This window comes from Polypterus senegalus, chromosome 10 (genome assembly GCF_016835505.1).
Source record: "Polypterus senegalus isolate Bchr_013 chromosome 10, ASM1683550v1, whole genome shotgun sequence".
Classification (NCBI taxonomy): Eukaryota; Metazoa; Chordata; class Cladistia; order Polypteriformes; family Polypteridae; genus Polypterus; species Polypterus senegalus.
Window position 1 is genome coordinate 174,130,143 of NC_053163.1, and position 27,739 is coordinate 174,157,881.

Sequence of the window (27,739 nt, forward strand, 5' to 3'; positions counted from 1 at the left end):
CTTTTCTTTTCAATGCCAGGGCGGCTCCTTTAGGCTGGGGATATACTAAACGTTACGTGATGAGTGCGCATGAGGATGCCACGGCTACACTAGCAGTGCACCGACTATACTTGCGTAGTTTGAGCAAATCTGGAGGATTCCACCAGGTGGCAGTGCGAGAAATAACCATGGTGGGAAAACAATGTCTGGTTTAGCGGTGTTATGAGTTGAGGGAAGGAAGATGTTAAAGATAAAAATTCTTTGCATTCTGACGCTGTTGTGAAGATGCAAAACAAAAACAAAAAAAAAAAAAAAAAAAAGACACCAACAACAACACAGAAGATGGTATGCGAGACCTTTAAATGTATCGCATCATTATGAAGGGGGGTGTGCGACTGTTATATTGCCTATGTGCAAAATAGATAAAGAAAAGCACCAGGAAAACATTCACATGTCAGCATTTAAGTTTGATGATTTGCTTCAGCGCATTGAACCATTCATCAAACATAAAAGCACTCATATTTATTCTGTTGCAACTTGCCGTCATATGGTAAGAGTAAACAATGATGCTGATGTCATGTACCAAAACTTGAACAAACACGCCACCCATGTTTTTGCTGGTACTGCCTCTTGCGTATGTGTCACGCTAATTTCTGACAACGTACTCACAAGATGCATCAAAAGAACGCAAGGGATGCATGGCAGCCACGACGCCCTTAGAAGTTCTGCTATATTTAGTAAAGCTGCTGAAATAATAAGCCACCAAATGAATTTAGAAGAACTGCCATTCAACATTTTAGCAGGAACAATGGCACCACTGTTTTAGAGCTCCAGAGTCAAAAACCTTAGCCCTGGCACGGTCTTTGTGGGGCCTCCATTTAGGGTACACAAATGGCATCTCTTTCACTCTGTCTGGGTACTTGAGTATCGTTCAGCTGCTGCTGGTTATTTCTTTTAAACTAGCAAAATACCTGCGCTTCGCAGAGGCGAAGTACTGCCTTAAAATTTTTATTAAGAAGAAAATTAAACCTTTTTAAACTGAGGGAAAATCTATATATATAATTCACTAAGGCAAGACACCGATGGAAAGCACGCCAGAAGGGGCGTGGATTCACTAAGCCACCGACAAGTAAGATACCTATGGCGCACGCAGGGAAGAGCCACACCCACCAACTACAAGACCATTGGATACGACGACAACTCGCAGAGCCACGCCCACCAACCTGGGCGCGACGACACAGAAAGAATGGCGTCATTTATATTTGTCTGTCGAAGAGGCCACATGTACCTCCGAGCCACCTTGACTGTTCATAGTGGCATGTTTCTCGCGGAGGTGAGTCGCTATATGCAGCTGTAAAACAGTTTGCGAGGGGTATCCCATGGGATCCTTAAAAATCCTTTATAACTGAGGTTAAAACACAATGAAATAAGCAGTCTTTAAAAACCGAATTTTCGGTTACGACGCACGACCGCATGCACCATAGCAAACTGATTTACACACTACATACAGCAATTCACATCCGTGACAAACATGCGTCTTCTTCACTCACGGACAATTATATGTTGCTCTCTCCAGAGTTCCATCTTTTCGTTCACTTTCTGTTGTGTCCTCAAACCCTCCCTTTTTAGACAAATGTGTCTTTCCAGAAGTGTTCAACCATCAATAAATAATTTGTTATGCCGCGGGTTCACTATTGTGTTGTATTTTGCTCTCTTCAGAGTTCCATCTTTTCATTCACTTACTGTGTTATTCTCACACCAACCCGTTTTAGACAACCGTGTCTTTCCAGAAGTGTTTAGCATTCAATAAATAATTATGCACCAGATTGAGCGTGTGTCTGCCCGGCACAGAGAGGCGTGGGTACACCATTGAACCCCATTCGGGCTGCAAACCGTGGAATTCCCACTAAGTGTGACTCATACGTTCCCACTGGTTGCGTCCCTACCCTTTGTGCACACCCCCCTCCCTACTACTGTGGTCGGGTGTCTTGGTGGATTATATATAGAAAAGCAGCCAACGACTCAATTGACGAGTTGGAGGTGGGCACATGAGCGGGCAGTACATACTAAACGAGAATTCAGCAGACTAGCATGACGGAGGGAGCTGAATGGACATCCTTCTCCTCTCCTCCCGTTCCACACTCCGCGTCGTGCACCTCCATACCTCCGTCTGGCAAGAGAAGGCGCAATTGCGGTCCGCCAGTTTTCAGTCACAGACGATTGTGTGTTGGTTCGTTCCATGCATTGTTACAATGTTGCTTTTCTTGCTGATTTATTACATTACCGATTTTTCAAATGTTAATTTTCTCCCTGTGCTTAAAAATCATTTAAAAACTGGCCTGATTATGCGGCGTATGGTACGCCACGGGTTGGCTAGTATACCAATAATTATTTGTTAAGGATCTCTTTGTATGCCACGTTGTCAGTTCGGCCCTCCGGTTGTAATATGACCAAGCTGTGCGCTGAGCTTACTCTTGAGCATGCAACGTACAGTTGGCCATGTGAAAAGTAATCTTGTTTCAGAATCTCACAGCTTGGATTGCTACTGTCATAATCGGTTGGAGTTTCATGGTTTGTTTCAATTACGTTAGTATTTGTAGGACTTGTGTTGAAGAGTCATTCGGCATCCGGCCAAGCTGTAAAGTATACAACCGGTTTCATCGATAACTTCACATCCAGCTTTTAAGAGTTTAAACATTTATAAACATCAAAGTGTCTACTACTGAAATCGTCACCTGTAAATCTAAGATGTTTAAGAGGCATTGGCGGTTGCCGAAAGGTGTAAAATATTTGGCCATTTCGGAACACTTGAAAGCGACAACCGAACAATTCAGCGGCAGCCATCAACTCCCATGCAGATCCATAGGTGAAGGGCTTAAGCATTTCACTCTTACAGTGCTCCTGTGTAGTATAATTATCTCCTGTACCGTCATCAGTCCACACCTTGAACCTGTCCCAGTCATTCAATACATAAGACACAATGTTCCTCCAGATATCAAGAATGAGCCGGATATGGCCGTGCAATATGTAACACAGAGAATGGAAAAGGTAGGTGCCATCTCCAGGCATGGAAACAACTTGGTAAGTGACAGTTCTTTAATCGATGGTGATCACCTCTATAGACATGTTAATGGGGGAATGGTTGGAATGATAAAGGAAATGGGTACCTGAACAATGTAAAATAAGTCTAAAATACCTACACAATAACTATAATCGTAATAAATGAACAATAAAACAGCGGAGAAGCCGTGGATTAAATTAAAAGGCTGTAGTTATCAGCAGGGAGACGTGATTCCCGTGGCGTAGCAAGGAAGGGAATGTAGGGACTGGAGCGACGGACAGTCTTATATAGGCAGGGAGGCGTTGAGACCTCCGGTGACCACACGGTGACCGAGCTGCAGGCTATGGACGTATATATGTATGTAAGTAGGATTCAGTTAGCGTTGGGAACCCGCGTACCAAAGTTCTTGAAAATGGGCCCATAAGTAACAAAGACAGTTGAAAAGTTCAATATGGCGGCCGACAGTGGCATCATACCACCGAAATAAGTACGTACATTGGTTTTAGTTAGCGCAGAGAAGCCACCTACCAAATTTCGTGATGATGGGGCAATAAATAAGAAAGTTCAACATGGCGGACATTGTTGACCGTTACGCGTAGAATTTCGAAATGAAACCTGCTTAACTTTTGTAAGTAAGCTGTAATGAATGAGCCTGCAAAATTTCAGCCTTCTAACTACATGGGAAGTTGGAGAATTAGTGACGTTGGAAAGTTCAATATGGCGGCCAACAGTGGTGTCATACCACCGAAATAAGTACGTACATCGGTTTTGGTTAGTGCAGGGAAGTCACCTACCAAATTTTGTGAAGATGGGGGCCATAAATAAGAAAGTTCAACATGGCGGACGTTGTCGACTGTTATGACCGTTACATGTAGAATTTTGAAATGAAACCTGCTTAACTTTTGTAAGTAAGCTGTAAGGAATAAGCCTGCCAAATTTCAGCCTTCTACCTACACGGGAAGTTGGAGAATTAGTGATGAGTGAGTGAGTCAGTGAGGGCTTTGCCTTTTATTAGTATAGACTAGCAAAATACCCATGCTTCGCAGCGGAGAAGTAGTGTGTTAAAGAAGTAATGAAAAAAAAAAAAAAGGAAACATTTTAATAATAACGTAACATGATTGACAATGTAATTGTTTCATTGTCATTAGTGTTGTTGGCATATCTCTCTCTCTCTATCTATATATCATCCTCTAATAAAACCCTTGTGTGCGTCCAGTGTCCGTGTCTTCTGGTGAAGTGCGCATGCTCTGGGCCACACGGCACATGTTCAGTCTCTTCCTGTGCATTCCCTGTGTGTGCAGAGAGAGAGAGAGAGAGAGAGAGAGAGAGAGAGAGAGAGAGAGAGAGAGACACACAGGTGCGTGCGCGCGACAGACAGACACGCAGGCCCGCCCAAGAGACACACACGCACACAGGCAGGCTCACGCGAGAGACGGACACACACGCACGCACACACAGGCCCACGCGAGAGACAGACAGGCAGGCACACACGCACGCCCACTCGTGCGCAGGCAGGCAGGCCCACATGAGAGACGGACAGACACGCACGCACGAGAGATAGGCACGCACGCACGCAGGCAGGCCCACGCAAGAGACGGACACACGCACGCACGCGCACACAGACACGCACGCACGCACACCTGCGCACAGGCAGGCCCACGCGAGAGACAGAACAGACACGCACACACACCCGCCCGACAGAGAGACACACTCACACACACAGGCAGGCCCGCATGGGGGACAGACACTCACGCACACACACGCAGGCCCGCTACAGAGACAGACACGCACGCACACACAAACAGGTGCACGCGTGCATTGTTGCAATGTTACTTTTCTTGGTTGTTTATTAGATTACGGATTTTTCAAATGTTCATTTTTTTTCCTGTGCTTAAAACTCATTAAAAAAGGTATTTTTAGCGAGTGGGTCATAAGGCTATAGCGTGAACTCTTGCAGTGTTAGTTTTCTCTGTGGTTCAAGGTTTTCTCAGTGTTGTTCAATGTTTTTACATTTAGTTTACTATTACGCTGTGCATTCAATGGTATAATTAACTTTATTTGTGCTTAAAATCTTAAAATATATATATTTACATACAGTTCATATGATCTGGAACGGATTAATTGTATTTACATACAATCCTATGGGGGAAATTACTTCGGTTCCACTGTATTACTGTCTGACAAAATTACAGGCATTATAATGGAAATACAAAACCAGTATTACTGAGAGAGAAAATTAAAGGCACACAATACAGTGACGCATATTACAGCCACATACAAGGTCCCTTGCCATTTAATATAGACTGTTCCTACTAATGTTTATGCACTACTGTTCTAGCGCCCGTTATTGTAACGGGCTTAATGTCTAGTGTATATATATATATATATATATATATATATATATATATATATACATATATATATACACATATATACATATATATATATATATACACATATATACACATACATATATATATATACACATATATACATATATATACACATATATACATATATATATATATATATATATATATATATACATATATACATATATATATATATATATATATATATATATATATATATATATATATATATATATACACATACATATTACATTATTTGTACAAAATCTTAATTTATCTATCCATTCCTAAATAATTAAATGGGCAGGCTATTTCGTATCAGTGCAATACGCTGCTTGTTAAAACGGATGACTCCTGCTCTTACGTGCACTTAGTGCTGCATGAGTATTATGAACTATCGTATCTGTTCAAGTTCTATTTAAATTTTAAATATAAGTAATTTTTATTTAGTCGACAGAAATATGTTTAGTAGGAATGTAAGTTAAATGTAGTCATCATTGCATAAATTTTTCCTCACCATAGAAATTTAAAGACTAAATTCAACTTCCATTCCTACCAAAGATATTTCTGGCGACTACATAGAACCTACTTATATCCAAATTCGAGCTATTGAGCTGTCGCCTGCCTGCCTGAATAAGTCACCCTCACTTCACTCTTACTTTTTTACCGTTCATTTAATCATGGCTAGTCGCGGAAAAATTATAAAATGGAAGGGGGATTACACGGAGTATGGCTTTACCAAAACAATTATTGATGGCGAATAAAGTATCCATTATTCATAAAGCTTCAATTGGTGATCTGTTTTTCTGCGTTAACCTCATATTTTTTCATACTTCTTCTCAAACCAAGGGGGTGGGAGGGTAAAATGAATCGGGAAGCACTGATCAATGTAATCGGTGTACCAGGAAATCATGCATTGAAAGAAGTTCCCCTTTGCTTGGAATGCAAAGTGTGATTAAATGCGCTATTTTTGAACGCGTTATGGAGCACATGCATCGAAGCTTCTCAGCTGTGCTTGTGCTAAGAAAAGGAAACATTTTAAAAATAATGTAACATGATTGTCAATGTAACCTTTTGTAAGTAGTGCCTGGAAGATTCAGAGTGTGGAGAAACTCTAGAGACAGCGTGTGTATTAACTTGTGGATTTTTCTGTGAGTATTTGGTGGCAGCGTGACAAAGTTGGCTCCGCAAGACCGCGTTAGCTGCGGAGCTCAGCTCAGAGCAAAATGAGGTGAATGGGAGGGGAGATGATGACGTCACTCCCCCACCCGCGTCAACTGTCAATCCCCCCACAAACACAGTCTCTCGGAATTTGCATAAGCAGAGCCCCTCACCAGCAATTTTAACTTAGTTACAAAGTGATCAAAACTCTCGTTTATACCCTGCATCCTCGCATTAGTGAGTGAGTGAGTGAGTGAGTCAGTGAGGGCTTTGCCTTTTTTTTAGTATAGATAAATCGCACACAGTTACATGTTTACAGATTACTAACATATACCCCTCAAATCACTTAAGTCAATCTCATTGTTTATAAACTATCAGCACGCTCTAGGGTAAGGCATATTCAGAACACTAAACACATAAAACACCTCTGTTTAGTACTTGTTACTCATGAAGTCAAAAGTTCCCCATTAGACCTGCACATTTCATGCCTTTCTTTCCTCTCCTCTGTATTTATAGCCGGCCAAAATGGCCACTGTAACCAACACACCTACACCATTTCGCCTAGGCATGGTGGGGTGCAGTTTTCAATTGGATACCTAAGATGCTCATGTCATTGGACATGATTGTATCCAATAAAAATGGGTGGATGTCTGAAATGAATCCAAGTACGCCACTTCATGCCCTATCCAACTCCTGACAGGGCTATGACTGTTTGCAGGCCTGCATTCTTCTGTCACTAATTTCATTGACTGTTTTCATATTAAAGTGATGTGCAGGACTTTTTCCACTCCGATTATTCAATTTCACACCCTATCAGCTGTTGAAGGATCCCTAAGTTGGTATTCTTGCATGAACCAATCATATTGTGCAGAAGGCTTATCTGTCTGTGTGAATGGCAGACTAAAACAGCTGTTACCGCAGGAGTGCTTCCCAAAGGACTGTAACAAATTATAAATCATTACAAAGACGAGGCTCTTACAAACAGCTGTACTGAAAACATTTACCGTTTTTAGTTACAAGTATCTAAATCTGATGCAGCTAGCCAACGTGAAGTTGATTGGCTGCCTATCCATCTGTCATTCTCTCTGTCTGCCAGTCATTCACTCACTGAAAACTGGCCAAGCAGCTTATATGTTATCTACCAACATTTTTTTCAAGTGACAATAAGTCAAACAGATAAGGCAGGCTGGGGGGAGGGAAAGCTGTTTGCTTTGGCTTATTAGTTTTATTCAGAAACCTTTGTACTGTAAATACGGTTGTTCTACTCTGAATGATATTGTTATCTTGGGTATGCACATTTGGAAAATGTTCTTAATCAGGTGTATTTTTTCTCTTGAAGTCTGATGCTCTTTTCTTCCTTTTCCTATGACATATTTTTAATTATAGGTTTATAGGGTCATTACAGGGAGTGCAGAATTATAAGGCAAGTTGTATTTTTGAGGATTAATTTTAATATGGAACAAACACAGTGCTATCAGTCAATCCAAAATGTTAATAAACCTGAAACCTGAATGTTTCACAACGGAAATGTGAGTGTGAACATCATCAGGGGAATACATATGTGTGCACAATTATTAGGCAACTATTAGTGTGCAGATTTATTATGCAACTAAAGGAAAAATGAAAATTTTCCCATCTCACTTGTTTATTTTCATCTGTTATAGTGAGAATAATAAACAAACACCTCAAAATTTACAAATAAACATCTCTGACATTTCAAAAAAAATAAATCAATCAATCAATGACCAATATAGCCACCCTTCTTTCCAATAACAGTCATAAGCCTTTCCATTCATGGAGTCTGTCAGTTTCTTGATCTGTTGACGATCAGCTTTTTGTGGAGCAGTGACTACAGCCTCCCAGACACTCTTCAGAGAGGTGTATTGTTTTTCTCCCCCGTAAATCTAGCGTTTAAGAAGTGCCCACAAGTTCTCGATAGGGTTTAGGTCAGATGAGGAAGGGGGGCCATGTCATTATTCCTTCATCTTTAAGGCCTTTACTGGCTGGCCACGCAGTGGAGAACTTCGATGCAAGTGATGGAGCATTGGCCTGCATAAAAATCATGGTCTTTTTCCTGTATCACTGTTTGAAGAAAGTGTCTTCAAAAAACTGGCAGTAGGTTTGGGAGTTGATTTTGAGTTCATCTTCAATGCAAAAAGGTCCAACTAGCTCATCTTTAAAAATACCAGCTCATACCAGTACCCCACCTCCATGTTGGAGTGGAGCTCTGTGCCCATTACTGATCCACAGGTCCATCCATCTGGTCCATCAAGAGTCACTCTCATCTCATCGGTCCATAAATCTGTCTTCAGATATTTCTTGGCCCAGTTTTGACGTTTCAACTTATGTTTCTTGTTCAGTGGTGGTTGGGTTTCAGCCCTCCTTACCTTGGCCATGTCTTTGAGCACTGAACACCTTGTACTTCTGGGCACTCCAGGTAGGTTGCAGCTCTGGAATATGAAAGTACTGGAGGATAATGGGTTCCTGGTAGCTTCACATTTTGATTCTTCTCAAATCTTTGGCAGCTAATTTATGTCTTTTGTTCTCAACACGTTTCTTGCGACCCTGTTGACTATTTGCAACAAAATGTTTGATGGTTCTGTGATCACACACCAATATCTTAGCAATTCCAAAAGTGCTGCATCCCTCTGGAAGACTTTTTACAATTTTTGACTTTTCAGAGTCAGTTAAATCTCTTTTTTGGCCCATTTTGCCCGAGGAAAACTAGCTGCCTAATAATTCTGCACACCTTGATATAGGGTGTTGATCTCCTTAGGCCACACCCTCCCTCATTACACAAATACACATCACCTGACGTGCTTAAATCCAATAAGCATTCAAGTTAATACAGCTTGGAGTTGGAATATACGCATAAAAATGATATGGTCAAAATACTCACTTGCCTAATAATTGTGCACACAGTGTATTGAAATGGTGAAAAATGTTAAGTGAAATCCTTACTTGTATGCGCTATACAACATGCAACAGACTGCCACACTCTGACACCATGAGTAGTGAGTATAACTGCCCCATTTCATCTTCCTTAAGCCAATGTCACATTAATCGTTGGGTATGTCAAACCTACAAACGACAGCAGCTGATCTGGTCATCGGACCACATTAATTCAAACAAATGGAAATCACGACCCACGTCACATTTAGCAATCATGTGCTGATCTTCCAGCACAGTCGTGCTCACCCCTGTGTGTATGTGTGTGTGTATCTGACAGCCAACAGGCAAGCTGCCTGGTAAAGCCAGCGCTGTACAAAAGGTTAACAGCTATGGCAATTTTGCAGTTTTGTCCATTTTTTTTATTCTTTTTTCGAATCTGTCATGGAAAATTAGGCAGAAGAGCTTCAATTCGGTTTGTGAGGACCAATATAACTGCCTTCCTTATTACTCATCACTGCATTTTACACATTGTACTTTCAGATGAGTATTCATTGGCTTTCAGCTCTCATGAACACAAAGCACAATACTATGACTAAAACCAAAATCAAACTGGTTTGAATTTACTGGAGTGAGTCACCGAGTATGACAGGCTACCTCAGAGTCGCTAAGATTATGTCAATAAAGGCTACAACTGAAAATCACTGGAAAAGTTGTATAATTTGACATAGCCATTACCTGAAAAATCATACAAGTATAATGCCTTTCGTATCTATTATATAGATCCTTAAATTTCTATCAACTGTATATACCTGCTAAATAGTGTCTATTATTTTTTCTATTACTTTCTATCTACTAGCTATACAACCGCTATTAATTTTTCTATTACTTTCTATCAATATACCTGCTATATAGTGTCTATTACTTTTTCTATTAATTTATATCTATCGATATACCTGCTATATACTATCTATTATTTTTTCTATTACTTTACATCTACTAGCTATACAGCCACTATAAATTTTTCTGTTACTTTCTATCTATCAATATACCTGCTATATAGTGTCTATTATTTTTTCTACTAATTTATATCTATTTATCTATATACCTGCTATATAGTGTCTATTAAATTTTTCTATTAATTTCTATCAATATACCTGCTATATAGTTTCTATTACTTTTTGATTCATTTTTCTCTATCTATATACCTGCTATATAGTGTCTATTTTTTTTTTTTAGGTTTATAGGATCCATACCATGTACAGCGTACAGTGAAATTTTTACTTGCAAGAGCTAATCAACAAACAGACAACAGACTCTACAGCACCGTGATTAGTGAGAACAACCTTACCTTGAAAGTTTTGCCGGGGAATGATAAAGAGTCACCTGCCATGGTCACACATTTAAAGACCACAAACCTGAGTAGGACAACGTATTACAGAAAATGAGACAAGTTTTCGTTCAAGTCTTCAGTGACTTAGATATTAATAAACAACTTCAAAGAAAAAAAATGCTTGAAATTAGTTGTAGGAATTATTATAAAACACACTTTTTAATTTTGAAAGAAATCACCTTATATTAGTTCAGTCTTTTATTTACAGACGATCAATTACACCAAAAATACAAATACACGCCCCAAAATATTGCAATATTCCACAAAAAACACTGAACTAACAACAACAATCTTCAGTGTCACCCATTCAGCTTGTTGACTCTTATCATGAACTACAGCTACCTGCAAGGCTTTGTTTGTCCCCACTTTACCTCCATATTTTTATGTTTTAACATGTTTCTCAACAAAGCTTGCAGTCTGCCTCGACTTGTCTAATCACAGTGCATTCTCTTGCCAAATGGTTTGTAAAGATTTGTGCTTTCTCAGTTTTTGAGCTTGTCATGAAAACCGCTCCTGGACTATCTAATTTTCAGGAACCTCTTATAGACACACCTCAGAACTATTTAATCCTTCAATCACTATGATCTGTTGTGGATGTCTAATCCCCTGCTACAAATTGATTCACTCAAAAAACACAGCCTCTCGCTCTTCAGCTGTGGACTTTGCTCAAGACAGGTTAAGCTTGGAGAAACCCAAACTCTGGTAGAACTTATGCTTGGACACCAAGTCAAAGAGAAAGAAGTTTGTAATCTTCCTGACTTATGACTAACATCTTTAACCAATGATTTTGCTGATGAGGAAACCTCTTTCTGTCAGGCTTCTATGAACTACTTAGTCATCCTGCCCTCAGGGGAATGAATGATTTCTACTGTGAAGAGCTTCTGTCAAACTGCTACATGGCATACACTGCCCTTTCCAGTTTGCTACCTTAGATGTGAAGCCTGAAGTTTAACAATAATAATTATTCACCTTTTGGTAAAGGTGGCTTTTTTACATTGCAAAACCCAACTCAACAAAAGACTTGTATACTTGACTGTATAAAACCTTAACATTGTCTTTCCTAGATTTGAAATATATTGCAAGTATTCTGATGTCTGTAAAATCATCTAGAAAACAAATATAATAATCTCTTTACAGAAGTACTGTGTCAAAAAAAGTTTGGCTTTTTACAGAAGCTCAGTTACTAAATAAACATAACCCATACCCATAAGAATTCCTGAAAAGAAAGAAAACTCCTGGTCATTATTAAAAAAGAGCTGTCACAGAAACAATGACGCACGATAAAGGCATAGTGCGATTGGTAGGAAGGAGCCCCAGTAACTTTTCTTGACACATTTTTGCCAAATAATTAGTTAGCTGAAAGTTCTCACTGCTTGCTTGTTTGAGAGGGGATGTCCTCATAATGTCCAGAAGTTTTGCTTTCATTCTCTCCTTTGCTACTACCACCAAGTGGGGCGAGAGTGCATCCCATAACCAAGTCTGTCCCTTTTTATTAACTTGCTTATTCGGTGGGACTCTCTTGAAATGATGATGCCTATCCAGCAAAAAACAGAATAAAAAAAAAAGTGCGCTGGCCATCACAGAGTTGTAGAACATGTAAAGGATGTCATTACCCACATTAAAGAAAGACAGTCTGCTCAGCCCTTACTTTTATAGTTCCTTTGTGTTACAAGAAAACACAATCTCCATTGACAAACATTACCAGTTAAATATTCAAATGTAGTACTGTAAACTGGTCTTGTCCAAGCTGAGAGACTGATGTCTGAGAGATTGCTCCGCTAGCAGTGGTGTTATTTAGGGTTTTTTTTTTTTTACTTAAAATTATCCCAAAAGGAATCAAGTATATTAAAAACATGACAAAGAAACCAAAGAGTCAGAAGAAATAGGAAAATGTACCTAAAAGGTTCATCAAAGTCTATGTCGGTCTCAAGTTCACGATAAGACCTGCCACAGACTAAGCTGGAAGAGACAGGCAAAGGAATGGTTCAGCCAGGACCTCACAATGCTGCATCTGTTCAAACGGACAGTGAATGTTGGAGCAAAACTGCAAGCAAATTGGACAGTAAGAATTTGCTGCTTTCAAGTTGCATATCTGAACCGTGTACGGCCTCTTTATCCGGACGATCAATGCTACAAACACCCTCTTTGAGTAAACAGCAACAACTCCAACAGGAGCAAAAGGTACTGATTTACTGCACTTGGGGGGAAATTATATAAAGGAGGATATAGTGGGAACACACAGTAGAATAGATGCGTTAAATCAGAATCCAAAAAAAAAATAACTTTGATGTAAAGATAAAAGAAAATCTAGCAAAAATTGATAGAAAAATACAGGAAAATATGGTCAAAATTGAAAACAAAATCAGAGTACTTGGTGCTCATCTGGAAGATGTATTGATTATTGATTGTATTGATATAGGAAAACAACTGGCATCCACCACTGTCAAAAAGAGTAACTGCTGTAGATTTCGAATGATAAGAGCTGTGATAAATTAGCAGCATTTGAAGATACAATACATATGGAAGGAACAACATCAGAATTGAAGGACTGAAAACTGTAAAAGTCTAAATCCAGTCAAATTCAGAGCTGTATTACTTTCCAAATTAACAGGAGAAGACTTTACATCGGAAACACAGAGATCTCAGCAGCTTATTACATATGTAGATTGAATGCCTCAAAGCCCGATTGTCAGATTCGTCAGACAAGAGGTTAAAGACTAGTTGATGTCAATTCTCTGATAGGAAGAGGAGATTATACTTGAAAATGGCTGTATTTGTATTTCTACAGAATCAAAGAGCGCTTAAGCAAAGCTGAAATCAGATATAGCCTCGAATTCCAATTAATCTGAAAGCAATAGTCGATGGCCAATTCTAAATTTTTAGTTCTCCCAAAAAAAAAAAAAAAAAAGAGCTAAAAAGACTCATCTCACCATCCTTTAAAACCCAAACATGAGTCATATGTCAACGCAAAGAAAAATGCAACTCTATGTTTAATGTAACATTCGTCATAATTATACCCTTGATTTCCCTTTTGGAAATTCTTATTTAGTTAATATTTTGAAAATTTATTTTATTAAATATGTGTATGTGGATAACCATTCAGCAAGTGAAAAACAGAAATTGACATTAGACCTAATAGAACTGTATATAGAGGTTTGTAAGTTTATAGGCACATAAATGAATTTACATGTACATAACTTTATGTATTTATTGTATATGTTAATGCTGTCAGATTCTGCGTTTGAAACTTCTGCTCTACTAAATCTGCCCCCAGTCAACTGTATATGGTATTATTGTGAAGTGGAAGTGTTTTGGTTTGTTTATTTGTTTAACTATTTGTCATGCCATTCCTGTGTTGGCTCACCCTATCTGCTCTCTAGGACTGAGGCATGCTGTTGGATGAGCTTGAAAAGGGGCACGGCCTGGTTCACCATTCCTCGAGAATACCTACTTCTGAGAAGCTACAGTTGGAATGGTGCACTAAAAAAATGACAGCCTTTGAAGGTATGATGGGATGGCTCTTTCCTGACATCACAAAATAATTATCCTGAAAATTAAAGTAATAATTCTGGAAAATAATATGAATATCTGGGGAAATAACAATGCTTTTGGGAAATAATGCAAACCAATAAACAAAGTAATAAAAGAATGATTGTTTTGGAAAAAAATGTAACCCTTTAAGAATTTCTGCACTAATGTTTAGGAGTACTCCTCCTTGAACCGTCACCTTATCGTGGTGGAGGGGTTTGCGTGTCCCAATGATCCTAGGAGCTATGTTGTCCGGGGCTTTATGCCCCTGGTAGGGCCACCCAAGGCAAACTGGTCCTAGGTGAGGGATGAGACAAAGAGCGGTTCAATAAACCTCCAATGAAAAATAAAACTGGACAACGCTTTCCCTTGCCCGACGCTGGTCACCGGCCCCCTCTGGAGCCAGGCCTGGAGGTGGGGCTCGATGGCGAGCGCCTGGTGCCGGGCCTGCACCCATGGGGCTCGGCCGGGCACAGCCCGAAGAGGTAACGTGGGTCCTCCTCCCCATGGGCTCACCACCTATGGGAGGGGCCAAGGAGGTTGGGTGCAATGTGAGTTGGGTGGTGGCGAGGCGGGACCTTGGCGGTCTGATCCTCGGCTACAGAAACTGGCTCTTGGGACGTGGAATGTCACCTCTGAAGGGAAGGAGCCTGAGCTAGTGCGCGAGGTCGAGAGGTTCCGCTAGATATAGTCGGACTCACCTCGACGCACAGCTTGGACTCTGGAACCAATCTCCTTGAGAGGGGCTGGACTCTCTACCACTCTGGAGTTGCCCCCGGTGAGAGGCGCCGAGCAGGTGTGGGCATACTTATTGCCCCCACTGAGCCTGTGCATTGGGGTTTACCCCGTGGACGAGAGGGTGGCCTCCCTCCGCCTCGGGTGGGGAAGGGTCCTGACTGTTGTTTGTGCGTATGCCAACAGCAGTTTGGAGTATCCACCCTTTTGGAGTCTCTGGAGGGCTAGAGGGATTCCCTCGTTTTGCTGGGAGACTTCAATGCTCACGGGCAATGACAGTGAGACCTGGAAGGGCGTGATTGGGAGGAATGGCCCCGATCTGAACCCGAGCGGTGTTTTGTTATTGGACTTCTGTGCTCGCCACGGATTGTCCATAACGAACACCATGTTCAAGCATAAGGGTGTTCATATGTGCACTTGGCACCAGGACACCCTAGGCCTCAGGTCGATGATCGACTTTGTGGTCGTGGTCGCCGGACTTGCGCCATATGTCTTGGACACTCGGGTGAAGAGAGGGGCGGAGCTGTCAACTGATCACCACCTGGTGGTGAGTTGGCTTCGATGGTGGGGGAAGATGCCGGTCAGACCTGGTAGGCCCAAACGTGTTGTGAGGGTCTGCTGGGAACGGCTGGCAGAGTCCCCTGTCAGAAGTAGCTTCAACTCCCACCTCCGCAGAACTTCAACCACGCCCCGAGGGAGGTGGGGACATTGAGTCCAATGGGCCATGTTCCGTGCCTCTATTGTTGAGGCGGCTGACGGAGCTGTGGCCGCAAGGTGGTCGGTGCCTGTCGTGGCGGCAATCCCCAACCCGTTGGTGGACACCGCGTGAGGGATGCCGTCAAGCTGAAGAAGGAGTCCTATAGGACTTTTTGTCCTGTGGGTCTCTGGAGGCAGCTGATAGGTACCGCAGGCCAAGCGAACGCTGCTTCGTTGTTGCTGAGGCAAAACTCGGGCATGGGAGGAGTTTGAGAGGCCATGGAGAACACTTTCGGACGGCTTCGAGGAGATTCTGGTCCACCGTCCGGCCTCAGGAGGGGAAGCAGTGCAGTGTCAACACCGTATATAGTGGGGATGGTGCGCTGCTGACCTCACTGACGCTGTGGGTCGGTGGGAGGAGTACTCAAGACCTCCTCAATCCCACTAACATGCCTTCCACGAGGAAGCAGAGCCTGGGGACTCTGAGGTGGGCTCTCCCATCTCTGGGACTGAAGTCACCGAGGTGGTCAAAAACTCCTTGGTGGCAGGGCCCGGGGTGGATGAGATACCGAGTTCCTTAAGGCTCTGGATGTTGTAGGACTGTCTTGGTTGACACGCCTCTGCAACATCGCATGGACATCGGGACAGTGCCTCTGGATTGGCAGACGGGGTGGTGGTCCCCTCTTTAAAAGGGGACCGGAGGGTGTGTTCCAACTATAGAGGGATCACACTCCTCAGCCTCCCTGGAAAAGTCTATTCGGGGTTCTGGAGAGGAGGGTCCGTCGGATAGTGAACCTCGGATTCAGGAGGAACAGTGTGGTTTTAGCCCTGGTCGCTGAACAGTGGACCAGCTCTTCACCCTTAGCAGAGTCCTGAGGGTGCATGGGAGTTTGCCCGACCGGTCTACATGTGTTTTGTGGACTTGGAAAAGGCATTCGACCGTGTCCCTCGGGAATCCTGTGGGGGTGCTCGGGAGTATGGGGTACCGGACCCCCTGATAAGAGCTGTTCGGTCCCTGTACAACCGTGTCAGAGCTTGGTCCGCATTGCCGGACTCTGCCAGGGCTGCCCTTTGTCACCGATTCTGTTCATAACTTTTATGGACAGAATTTCTAGGCGCAGCCAGGGTGTTGAAGGGGTCGGTTTGGTGGACTCAGGATTGGGTCACTGCTTTTGCAGATGATGTTGTCCTGTTTGCTTCATCAGGCCGTGATCTTCAGCTCTCTGGATCGGTTCGCAGCTGAGTGTGAAGCGGCTGGGATGAGAATCAGCACCTCCAAATCCGAGCATGGTCCTCAGCCGAAAAGGGTGGAGTGCCCTCTCAGGGTTGGGGAGAGATCCTGCCCCAAGTGGAGGAGTTCAAGTATCTCGGGGTCTTGTTCACGAGTGAGGGAAGAATGGAGCGTGAGATCGACAGGCGGATCGGTGCGGCATCCGCAGTGATGCGGCTCTGCATCGGTCTGTCGTGGTGAAAAGGAGCTGAGCCGTAAGGCAAAGCTCTCAATTTACCAGTCGATCTACCTTCCTACCCTCACCTATGGTCATGAGCTATGGGTAGTGACCGAAAGAACGAGATCGCGAATACAAGCGGCTGAAATGAGTTTCCTCCGCAGGGTGTCTGGGCTTTCCCTTAAAGATAGGGTGAGAAGCTCAGTCATCCGGGAGGGGCTCAGAGTAGAGCCGCTGCTCCTCCGCATCGAGAGGAGTCAGATGAGGTGGCTCGGGCATCTGATCAGGATGCCTCCTGGACGCCTCCCTGGGGAGGTGTTCCGGCACGCCCAACCGGGAGGAGGCCCGGGAAGACCCAGGACACGCTGGAGGGACTATGTCTCCGGCTGGCCTGGGAACGCCTTTGGGATTCTCCCGAAGAGCTGGAAGAAGTGGCCGGGAGAGGGAAGTCTGGGCCTCTCTGCTTAAGCTGCTGCCCCCGCGACCCGACCTCGGATAAGCGGAAGAGAATGGATGGATGGATGGATGTTTAGGAGTAACACATATTTTGGGGAAAATATCCTTTTTTTTAAAAAAATAAATAAATAAATAAATAAATAAATCACAGGAAATATCTTGGAAAATTAAACAATTTTCTGAAGCAACACAATCATTTTGGAGAACAAAATCATTATCAGAAAAAATGCAATAACATTTTGATGCAGTGCGATTAAAGTTCCATAGACATTCTGAGAAAAAACATTATCTTAAAACTATAAAGGACAAAAACAAAATACAAGACACAAAAGAATACAATGTATCTTCTCAAGATGCATTTCTTTTTATGTGCTTGTTCAAACTACGTTGTTCATAAAAACACACAGCTGACATCTTATTTATATTTAACAAAGTCTACTACATCTCACAATACTGTCATCTAGTGGAAAATTTCAGAACTAGGAAAAGGAGTTTTGAATTGAGATTAAAACTGTCAGTATAGTTATCTCACTCAGGGACAATAAGAAGTCAATACCTTATAATAATGAATTGCTCAGTTGCTCATTTCATTACCAGCAAGATTTAACAGGTTTTACTTGGCAAACTGTATATCTTAAAAGCAAGCTTTCTCAGAGGCTTCTAAAACAATGTCTATTTCCCATTTTCTTATCATAAAGGTCTCCATGAAACATATTTAATCAAAAAAGCCTCTGTCTCGGATTAGCGTGAATAAATCACTAATGTAAGCATACTATGATTCTTAGCGCAATGAGAGAAGGCGCAAAATCAACCGGAATGTTCAAGCAAATTCTAGAAAAAAAACTCGATCAAAATCTGTTAAGTAGCGAACAGACACTGGATTTGGTATAATATATATGAATGAGAGAGATGAATGTACACACTAGTTTGCATGCCACCTCAAATTTTTGCACATTCAACCCTAAAACTTTGTATAAATTGTGCATCTACTGCTCTTAATTCTTTTCTAGATGTACTTCAGATATGCCATATTTCCAATCTAAACTCAAATGCATACACTTGCATCTGCTGTTTGAAAGTTTTTCAAATTAATGAAAAAAATAAATCAATAAAAAATAAAATCAGCAAAGCAATGTGATGGAGAAAACATCAGAAAACACATCACTTACAGATAAAACTAATCATATTTTTGAATGGTTAGCTTATATCATCTTTAGTAATTAATAATGTTAATGAAAAGCAAATACTAAAAAGAAAATCTGAGCGCACTCTCTAATTTATTTAGTTGTTTCATTTGTAAAGCTTATAAAGATTCTTGGTATCTCAGTTTATATGTAAAAGCACAATCTGCTCTTAATATCCACACGTCAGACACTACTGATCCATCTGCAATGGACGCTGCTTCACAACAGAAAAAAAATCTTTGTCAGACTCACTAACAATTTCTAACAGCAGTGTGAGCCAATAAGAATAAATTGTCTAAATGCTACCCGTTTGATTAAGTCACTTCATGCATACAGAGATTCCTGTTTTCCTAAAGAGCCATTTTCAAGTGTCACCTTCATTAAAACTGCAGTCTGAATGTGTAGGTTTTAAGCAACAGTGTACAAGTTAAAAACGCGTCATTATTTACAGACGTACCATGAGCAAAAATTCAGTTCAGTTTTTTTTTTTTTTTAAATCACTTTTCATGGAGTGCAGGCTCAGAACAGTGTAATAACTTCTTAGGTGAAATGCAGTTACCACTTTGCATAATTATAGCCTCAATTCCCAAAAAGCTGGAACAGTATAGAAAATGACATTAAAACCAAAAAGGAGTTATTTGACTTCAACTTGTAATCAAATAAAAACTTTTTATAGACAAGGTTTGTCTAAAACTGCTTTGTGTTTTAAAGATGAACATTTATTTTGAAATTGATGTCTGTATTAATACGTAATAAACACAGATAAGGATACAGTTTTGCTTAAATATGCAGTAAAACAAAGCAATTCCAAATTGTCTTTCAAATGTTGTCATTACATTACTAGAACCATCGTAAGGTGACATTTATGTAAGAATTTCATTCCACTGTGCACACATAAGAATAAACTAGAACATGAAGTGCAGACATCATCTATCTAAACCTAACAGACCCCTGACATCAGAGTGTACAACAGTGTACTCCACTACTGAGCAAGCAAAAATGGTCAGACAGACTCCAAATCCTTGGCTACTCTGCCACAAAAGCTTCTGTGTAGCTGTGTAGTCCGGGAAATGCTTTTAATTGCAGCCTCTCAAAACTTGTAAGAAAGGAAATAACAGATTCAACTGTGATCTGAAACACTATTCTTTACAATCGATGTGCCTCTAACATTTGAAAGCTTAGTTTAGTTAGACATTTATTTCAGTTTCGAATAATTAATAAAGAAATTCCAGTTTAAGCGTTAGTGCCTATTGTTGGCTAAATTAAAAAAAAACAGATTTGCAGGAGTTATTAGAATAATCCAGATGAGAACATGCCATTCAGTCCCACAAAGCTCACCAGTCCTACCCACTTAATTCTTCCAAAATAACATCAAGTTCACTTTTGAAAGTTTCTGAGGTTCAACTGTCTAGTACAATACCAGGTCTTATTCCATGTGTCTGTGGTTCCTAATGATTGTACATCCTTAGTTTTTACTGCTAAGAGGTTATCTACTTCCTCACATGTGAAGACTTCAGAAATATGTGAGCTTAGGGCATCTAGTTTTTCACTTTCTGTATTTTTAATTCCCCTTTACTACTCATGATGCACTTTACCTCTTTCTTTGACTTTTCTTTTACTACTAAAATTCTGAAAGAATCTCTTTGGGTCATATTTTGCCTTACCTGTTATATTCCTCTGTAAATGCCTTTTAGCCTCCCTAAAATCCTTCTTAATGGTTGCCCTCATGTTCTCATACACTATGATTCACGTTGGTGTTATTATTCTCATACACCATATACATTTTTTCCTTTGCAGCTTCTTTTTCAACTCTTTATAAACCAACTGCAGATTTTTTTTATTTCCTATTAATTCCAAATGTAGGTATGTACCTGACTTACATTACATTTGAAACATTTTTAAACCTCTTCCACTGCTCCTTGATTGTGTCCACCCTTAACAGCTTATCCCAGTCCATCCTCCTTAGACATTGCCACATCTGCTCAAAATTTGTCCTACCAAAGTTAAACTCAACAGTTTTAGTCTTTACATTTGCACTCTTTCAAAACACTGAGAACTGTAGTATACTATGATCATGTGACCATACTGGGCCAATCACCTCTACCCCCTCAATTCTATCCTGTTTATTAAAAAATGCTAAATTCCAGACGGGCTTCTCCCCACATTGATGTTTTAACAAACTGTGTTAAAAACAAGTCACTGATTACTTCTAAAAACTTTGAAGAGTTATTCCAGTTAATATTCAGGTTGTTATTACCAATTTTAATAAACAGAAAGTAAATCAATACATGTTCATTATGTTCTTAATAAAAACCATGTTTAATTCACTATGAAATATAATAATAAATAATGATATTATAAAATTGTAATTTTCCCTTGGGGACAAACAAGTATAATCCAAACCATTATTGTCATAAATTTACAGTTGAAAATGTAGCATAATTCTTCTCTTTCCAATAAAAATACTTGTTCAACACTGCATTAGCCTAAACTACTCATTAAACACTCAGAATACTGACTGATAAAAACAGTGTTGTCAATCACTACTAGTTAGTAGGGGTGGCTAAAGAGAAAAAAAGATTCTTAGATATATTGCAGTTTTCTTTTAAAAAAGATTTCACATGGTACACAAAACTCCTTGATTGAACTTTTTATGTGGGCTTAAGAATGAACGGAAGTGCAGTGCCCATCATTTAAATGAGACCAAGAGCTAAGTCTAAGCTGAACGGTCATCATTGACATGAAATAGGGCAAATTTGTTTGTTGTTAACAGTGTGGTCCTAAACAGCCATCCCTTTAGCCAGACTATGCTTCTATTCACCTATTTTTATTCATTTCAGGCAATAAGAAAACACACACAAAATAAAGATTAGTTAAAGATAAAAATGTTCCTTTCAATAAGCTTACCCAACTACTGCAATGGGGAGGAGACAGAGAGCCGCCCATCTGTGCTTCCAGGGTAGCGAAGTGTGAACTTGAAGCACTGGGGTGGATAATCTCCCAACAGCTATCACCAGTCATAGGCTTCTTCTTTAGCCGAATCTTTGTTGTTGATGTGTGATTTCGGGCTGATATTTTTCGCCTGGTCTTGATATTTCTAACAAATCCTAATGGGAATGACCCACATCCTGATACAATTTCATCCCATTTTGCTTTCTTTCTGCCCCTCACAGATGAAACCCCTGAAGTCCCTAATACAGTTGGATCTTGAGGAGTTCCCCTCCTCGACTGAAGGGCACCTCCAATTCTTTGAGGCTCTGGATTCAGGCAAGACTCTGTGTTACCTCTGGGTATTTTGTTTGATTCCTCTTCCTCATTTGTTGCTCTGAAACTCTTCCCTTCCCTCATGAATTCTAATCTTTTTAAACCATTCCCACTCCCTCTAGGCCTACCCCTTCCCCTCCTGAGGGGAATTATAATTTTATTATTTTTCTTGAAAGTCCTATCTTCTATCATATCGTTCGTTTCCCCCACTGCTTTCATTGTATAATGCCCTTCTTTAAACTTTCGCTTCAGAGACTCTGGATTCAGGCAAGACTCACTGTTACCTCTGGGTATTTTGTTTGATTGCTCTTCCTCATTTGTTGCTCTGAAATTCTTCACTTCCCTCATGAATTCTAATTTTTTTAAACCATTCCCACTCCCTCTAGGCCTACCCCTTCCCCTCCTGAGGGGAATGTTAGTTTTATTACTTTTCTTGAAAGTCCTATCTTCTATCATATTGTTTGTTTCCCCCACTGTTTTCGTTTTATAATGCCTTTCTTTAAACTTTCGCTTCAGACACTCTGGATTCAGGCAAGGCTCTGTGTTACCTCTGGGCATTTTGTTTGATTGCTCCTCCTCATCTGTTGCTCTGAAATATTCCCCTTCTTTCATGAATTCTATTCTTATTAAACCCTTCCCAGTCCCTCTAGGCCTACCCCTTCCCCTCTTGAGAGGAATTTTGGTTTTATTTTTCTCCATGCAAGTCCTATCTGCTATCGTGTCATTTGTTTTCCCCACTTTTTTCATTTCATAACATCCACAACTTTCTTTCTCCTTGCTTTTCAGAGTCACTATGGGGTTTGTAACATTAATTTCCAATTCAGTCCTAGCTTCTGACATTTTATTACATATTTTCTTTACAGCACTGGCATTAACACAGGGAACAATGTCAACAGAACACTGCCTTATAGAGACATGAGCTGGGATATTTCTAGAAATTCTACAGGTATTATTGCCTAATGCAGTAACACAAGAAGAGCCAAGCGTTTCTTGTTCTTCAGAAGCATGTTGTCCATCAAAGGAAGATAATGGAGTCGTGGTGATGTGGGAAACAGTTTGTAAAGAGCACTGTTGATTTTCACTGTGTACTGTTATGGTGTTACTCATTCCTGAGCTCAGGGATTGTTGGGACAGCACAGTATTTTCTAAATCTAAGTGCGATCCTGAGCTCACCCGCTCTGCTGTGTCAATAGTTTGATTACACAGATTGCGTGTCATCTTCCCACTATCTAAATGCAACACCTCAAGCTGTTTTGATGGCTCAGTTCTTCCACTTCCCAACTCCTTCTGGTTTGTCACACTGTCTGCTTTCTGGTGTGGTGGCCGACTTTCACTGGGAGCAAGGGTCTCGGAATGCTGCCTTAATTGGTCAAGAAGTTCTTCTGGTGTGTTTAAGGTCTGCAGCTTCTCAGGTGCACTATTTGAATCAAGAAGCATTCCAATATGACTACTGTCATCACTGGGTACATTATATGCTGAAGGGACTACCATGGTTAATTTACTGATGCTGCTGCATGCTTCAACATCATCCTCATGCGTCATAATCATGGCATCTGCTGGTTCAGTTATAGCTGCATCTGAAGCTGTACTCGGCTGTGGATCACCAGCAACATTTGACAAACTACAGGCAACTTTGTGTGAATTTGTGGTCTTCTTTCTAAGTGGTGATATTGCTGCAGTTATAACATTAATGGACTGTTCCTCAGCTGTTTCACTGTGTAGCGCAGTATGAATGTCTTGCTGCCAAACAATCTTGCCCTTTTCCAAAGTGGCATTGCAAAGACCCTGAATCTGCAAGGCACGGCCAGCCAACAAGACGATGCGAGCTTCCTCTTCACAGGAAAGCTGCAAGGTAAACGTATACATAAAGCTGACCAGTAAAGACAAAGTGGTAAATGAAATACCCTGGATCTCAAGAAGAATCCTTTGCCCCATGCATTCTGGAGTAACATAGGTCAAAGACTCCATCAATATTTTGCTGCAGGCAGACAACACACAGCTGTGTGCAGAAATAGCAAAGCCTGAGGAAGAAACAAAAAAGGACTACATTAGATTACAAAAGATTTTATGTTAAATGTCGAAAATATTCTGAATATATAACAACAACAACATTTATTTATATAGCACATTTTCATACAAACAGTAGCTCAAAGTGCTTTACATATTAAAGAATAGAAAAATGAAAGACACAATTATAAAACAAAATAAATCAACATTAATTAACATCGAATAAGAGTAAGGTTCAATGGCCAGGGGGGACAGAAAAAACAAAAAAACTCCAGACGGCTAGAGAAAAAATAAAATCTGTAGGGATTCCAGACCATGAGACCGCCCAGTCGCCTCTGGGCATTCTACCTAACATAAATGAAACAGTCCTCTTTGGATTTAGGATTCTCACGGAAGGGCTTGATGATGATGATGGTCACGTAGACTTCTGCCTTTAATCCGTCCATCATTGTTGGAGCATCATGAAGCTTTGAGTAGGTGGTGGTGGCGCAGGCTATATATAGCTAAAAAATGGCTGTAGGAAAGTATATGAGCCGTTTCATTAATAAATTATTAGCAATAACGAATTACATCTTCTGCCACTATTTTACTACTATTATGTGAATCAGATCTCAACATAAGTGAACAATACCTTTAAACAAACAGACTAATCCTTATGTATTGATAAACATAAATGTATTATAGAAATAGAACCATTTCTTATAAGCAGCCATGAAAAATGGAACAGAATAACACAAAACAGCCAACATGTAACAGACATTCAGTCCAAGTTCTTCTAAGAAAACAATAAAACCAAATAAGAACAGGAGTTTGACTTCTTGAATTTACAAACTTTTCCATGGATTGGTTTCATTCTGACATGATATTCTGCCCCAGCAATTTGAATTTAAAACTTACAACAGCTTGGAGCTTTATCTGATGTAGCTATTACCAGGATTGTAACAAGTGGTGCATGATACACTTATATACAGTACACACAATTACAATCATGCTATTTCTTATTTATCAATTCTACCCCAATAAACTTAAGTGTCAACATAACAATAGGCCTCCTAGCACCTGGCAATAATATGAAATCTAGGTCAAAGCTATCATATGCAACAATGTACTACCTTAAGACTACAAAATGTCAACAAAAGTTCAGAAGCAACGTCTTTATGACCAAGCAGTGAACTTTGTGAGCTGGAATGTCAAAGGTCTCAATCATGAATTAAAAAGAAAGATTCTCTCACTTAACAGGTTTAAATATGAAGATAGGAACTTTAAAAACTAGACTTGATGTTTTTTTAGAATTAAGTGGATAAGACTGGCAAGCTTTGTTGAGCTGAATGGCCTATTCTCGTCTAGATTCTTCTAATATAGTATTTTTACATGATTAATAATTAATAAGCAAGGACCAGTTTCAGTTGCAAAGAGAGAGTGGATTGGCCACATTTTTCCCTCCAGCTATATAAAGAAAACTAGCCAACCCGCGGCGTAGCATACACCGCATAATTGTGTATTGATGAGTGAACACTCCCTGAAAGACACAGTTGTCCAAATGGGGTGGGTTTGAGGATACGACTGTAAGTGAATGAAAAGATGGAACTTTAGACAGAGCAACATACAATTGTCCGTGTCTGAAAAGTGGAGGACCGCTGCTGCATCCCCACCTCCCAGAGCGAAGGACGGGGCTGGACGGCGGCCTTCTAAGAGAAGCTGGACGCCGACCACTCGTGGATCGCGTAACTATTTAGCAGGAGGGAGTCTCGCTCGTTATCGGAATTAACCAGACAAATCGCTCCACCAACTAAGAACAGCCATGCACTACCACCCACAGAATCGAGATCAAGCTATCAATCTGTCAATCCTCTCAGTGTCCAGGCTGGGTGAGGTTTCCCATGTTGAGTCAAATTAAGCCGCAGGCTCCTCTCCTGGTGGTACGCTTCCGTCAATTCCTTTAAGTTTCAGCTTTGCAACCATACTCCCCCCCGGAACCCACAGACTTTGGTTTCTCAGTTGGCTGCCCGGCAGGTCATGGGAATAGCGCTGCCAGATCGCCAGTCGGCATTTATGGTCGGAACCACGACGGTACCTGATCGTGTTCGAACCTCCCACTTTCGTTCTTGATTAATGAAAACATTCTTGGCAAATGCTTTCGCTCGAATTGTTGGTGGACGGGGCTCTGCCGTGCGTATCCCATGGTCTGTCTTGTGTGCCATGGTCGACTGCTTAGTAAATTGTTGGTGGGTGGGGCTCTGTCATGCATATCACATGGTCGGTCTTGCGTGCTGCTTCTTGCGTGCCCTGGTCGGCCACTTAGTGAATTATATATTCTTGACTAGCAAAATACCCGCGCTTCGCAGCAGCGAAGTACTGCCTTAAAATTTTTATTAAGAAGAGAAGTAAACCTTTTTAAACTGAGGGAAAATATACTAATAATTATTTGTTAAGGATCTCTTTGTATACCGCGTTGTCAGTTCGGCCCTCTGGTTGTAATATGACCAAGCTGTGCGCCGAGCTTACTCTTGAACATGCAAGTACAGTTGGCCATGTGAAAACTTGCCTCAAATCTCACAGCTTGGATTGCTGCTGTCATAATCGGTTTGAGTTTCATGGTTTGTTTCAATTACGACAGTATTTGTAGGACTTGTTGTGTCGAAGTGACAGTCGGCATCTGTCAAGGGTTGTAAGCATACAACCAGTTTCATCGATAACTTCGCATCCAGCTTTTGAGAGTTTAAACATTCATAAACATCAAAGTGTCCACTACTCAAATCATCACCTGTGAATCTAAGATGTTTAAGAGCCATTGGCGGTTGTCCAAAACTGTAAAATATTTGGCCATTTCGGTACACTTGAAAGCGACAACCGAAAAATTCAGCGGCAGCCATCAACTCACATGCAGAACCATAGGTGAACGGCTTAAGCATTTCACTCTTATAGTGCTCCTGTTTAGTATAATTATCTCCTGTACCGTCATCAGTCCACACCTTGAACCTGTCCCAGTCATTCAATACATAAGACACAATGTTTCTCCGGATATCAAGAGTGAGCCTGATATGGCCATGCAATATGCAACACAGAGAATGGAAAAGGCAGGTGCCATCTCCGGAAATGGAAACCACTCGGTAAGTGACAGTTCTTTGATCGATGGTGATCACCTCGATAGACATGTTAATGGGGGTACGGTTGGAACGATAAAGGAAATGGGTACCTGAACAATGTAAACCAAGTCTAAAATACCTAAACAATAACTATAATCGTAATAAGCGAACAAAAAAACAGCAGAGAAGATATGGATTAAATAAAAAGGCTGCAGTTATCAGCAGGGAGGCATGAATCCTGTGGAGAAGCAAGGAAGGGAATGAAGAGACCGGAGCGATGGACGGCCTTATATATGCAGGCAGCCAACAACGTGGGAGCGTGGGGATGGGGGACCCAACGCCGCCTCACACGGTGACCGAGCTGCAGGCTATGGACATACAGTGCATCCGGAAAGCATTCACAGCGTATCACTTTTTCCACATTTTTTTATGTTACAGCCTTATTCCAAAATGTATTAAATTCATTTTTTTCCTCAGAAT

At 40.9% G+C, this 27,739-nt stretch overlaps 1 protein-coding gene across 2 annotated transcripts in view; it reads right to left on the bottom strand.

Annotated features, from left to right (window-relative positions):
- The window catches only part of timm10 (translocase of inner mitochondrial membrane 10 homolog (yeast)), a 78,920-nt gene that overhangs the window by 29,702 nt on the left and 21,479 nt on the right, over nucleotides 1–27,739 (bottom strand). The window contains exon 3 of one of the 2 annotated variants that reach the window (XM_039767612.1): nucleotides 21,810–24,187. In XM_039767612.1, the coding sequence (XP_039623546.1) occupies nucleotides 21,810–24,187 (2,378 nt within the window). The remainder of the gene's footprint in view (nucleotides 1–21,809; nucleotides 24,188–27,739) is intronic. The other variant, XM_039767613.1, reaches the window with a different exon arrangement.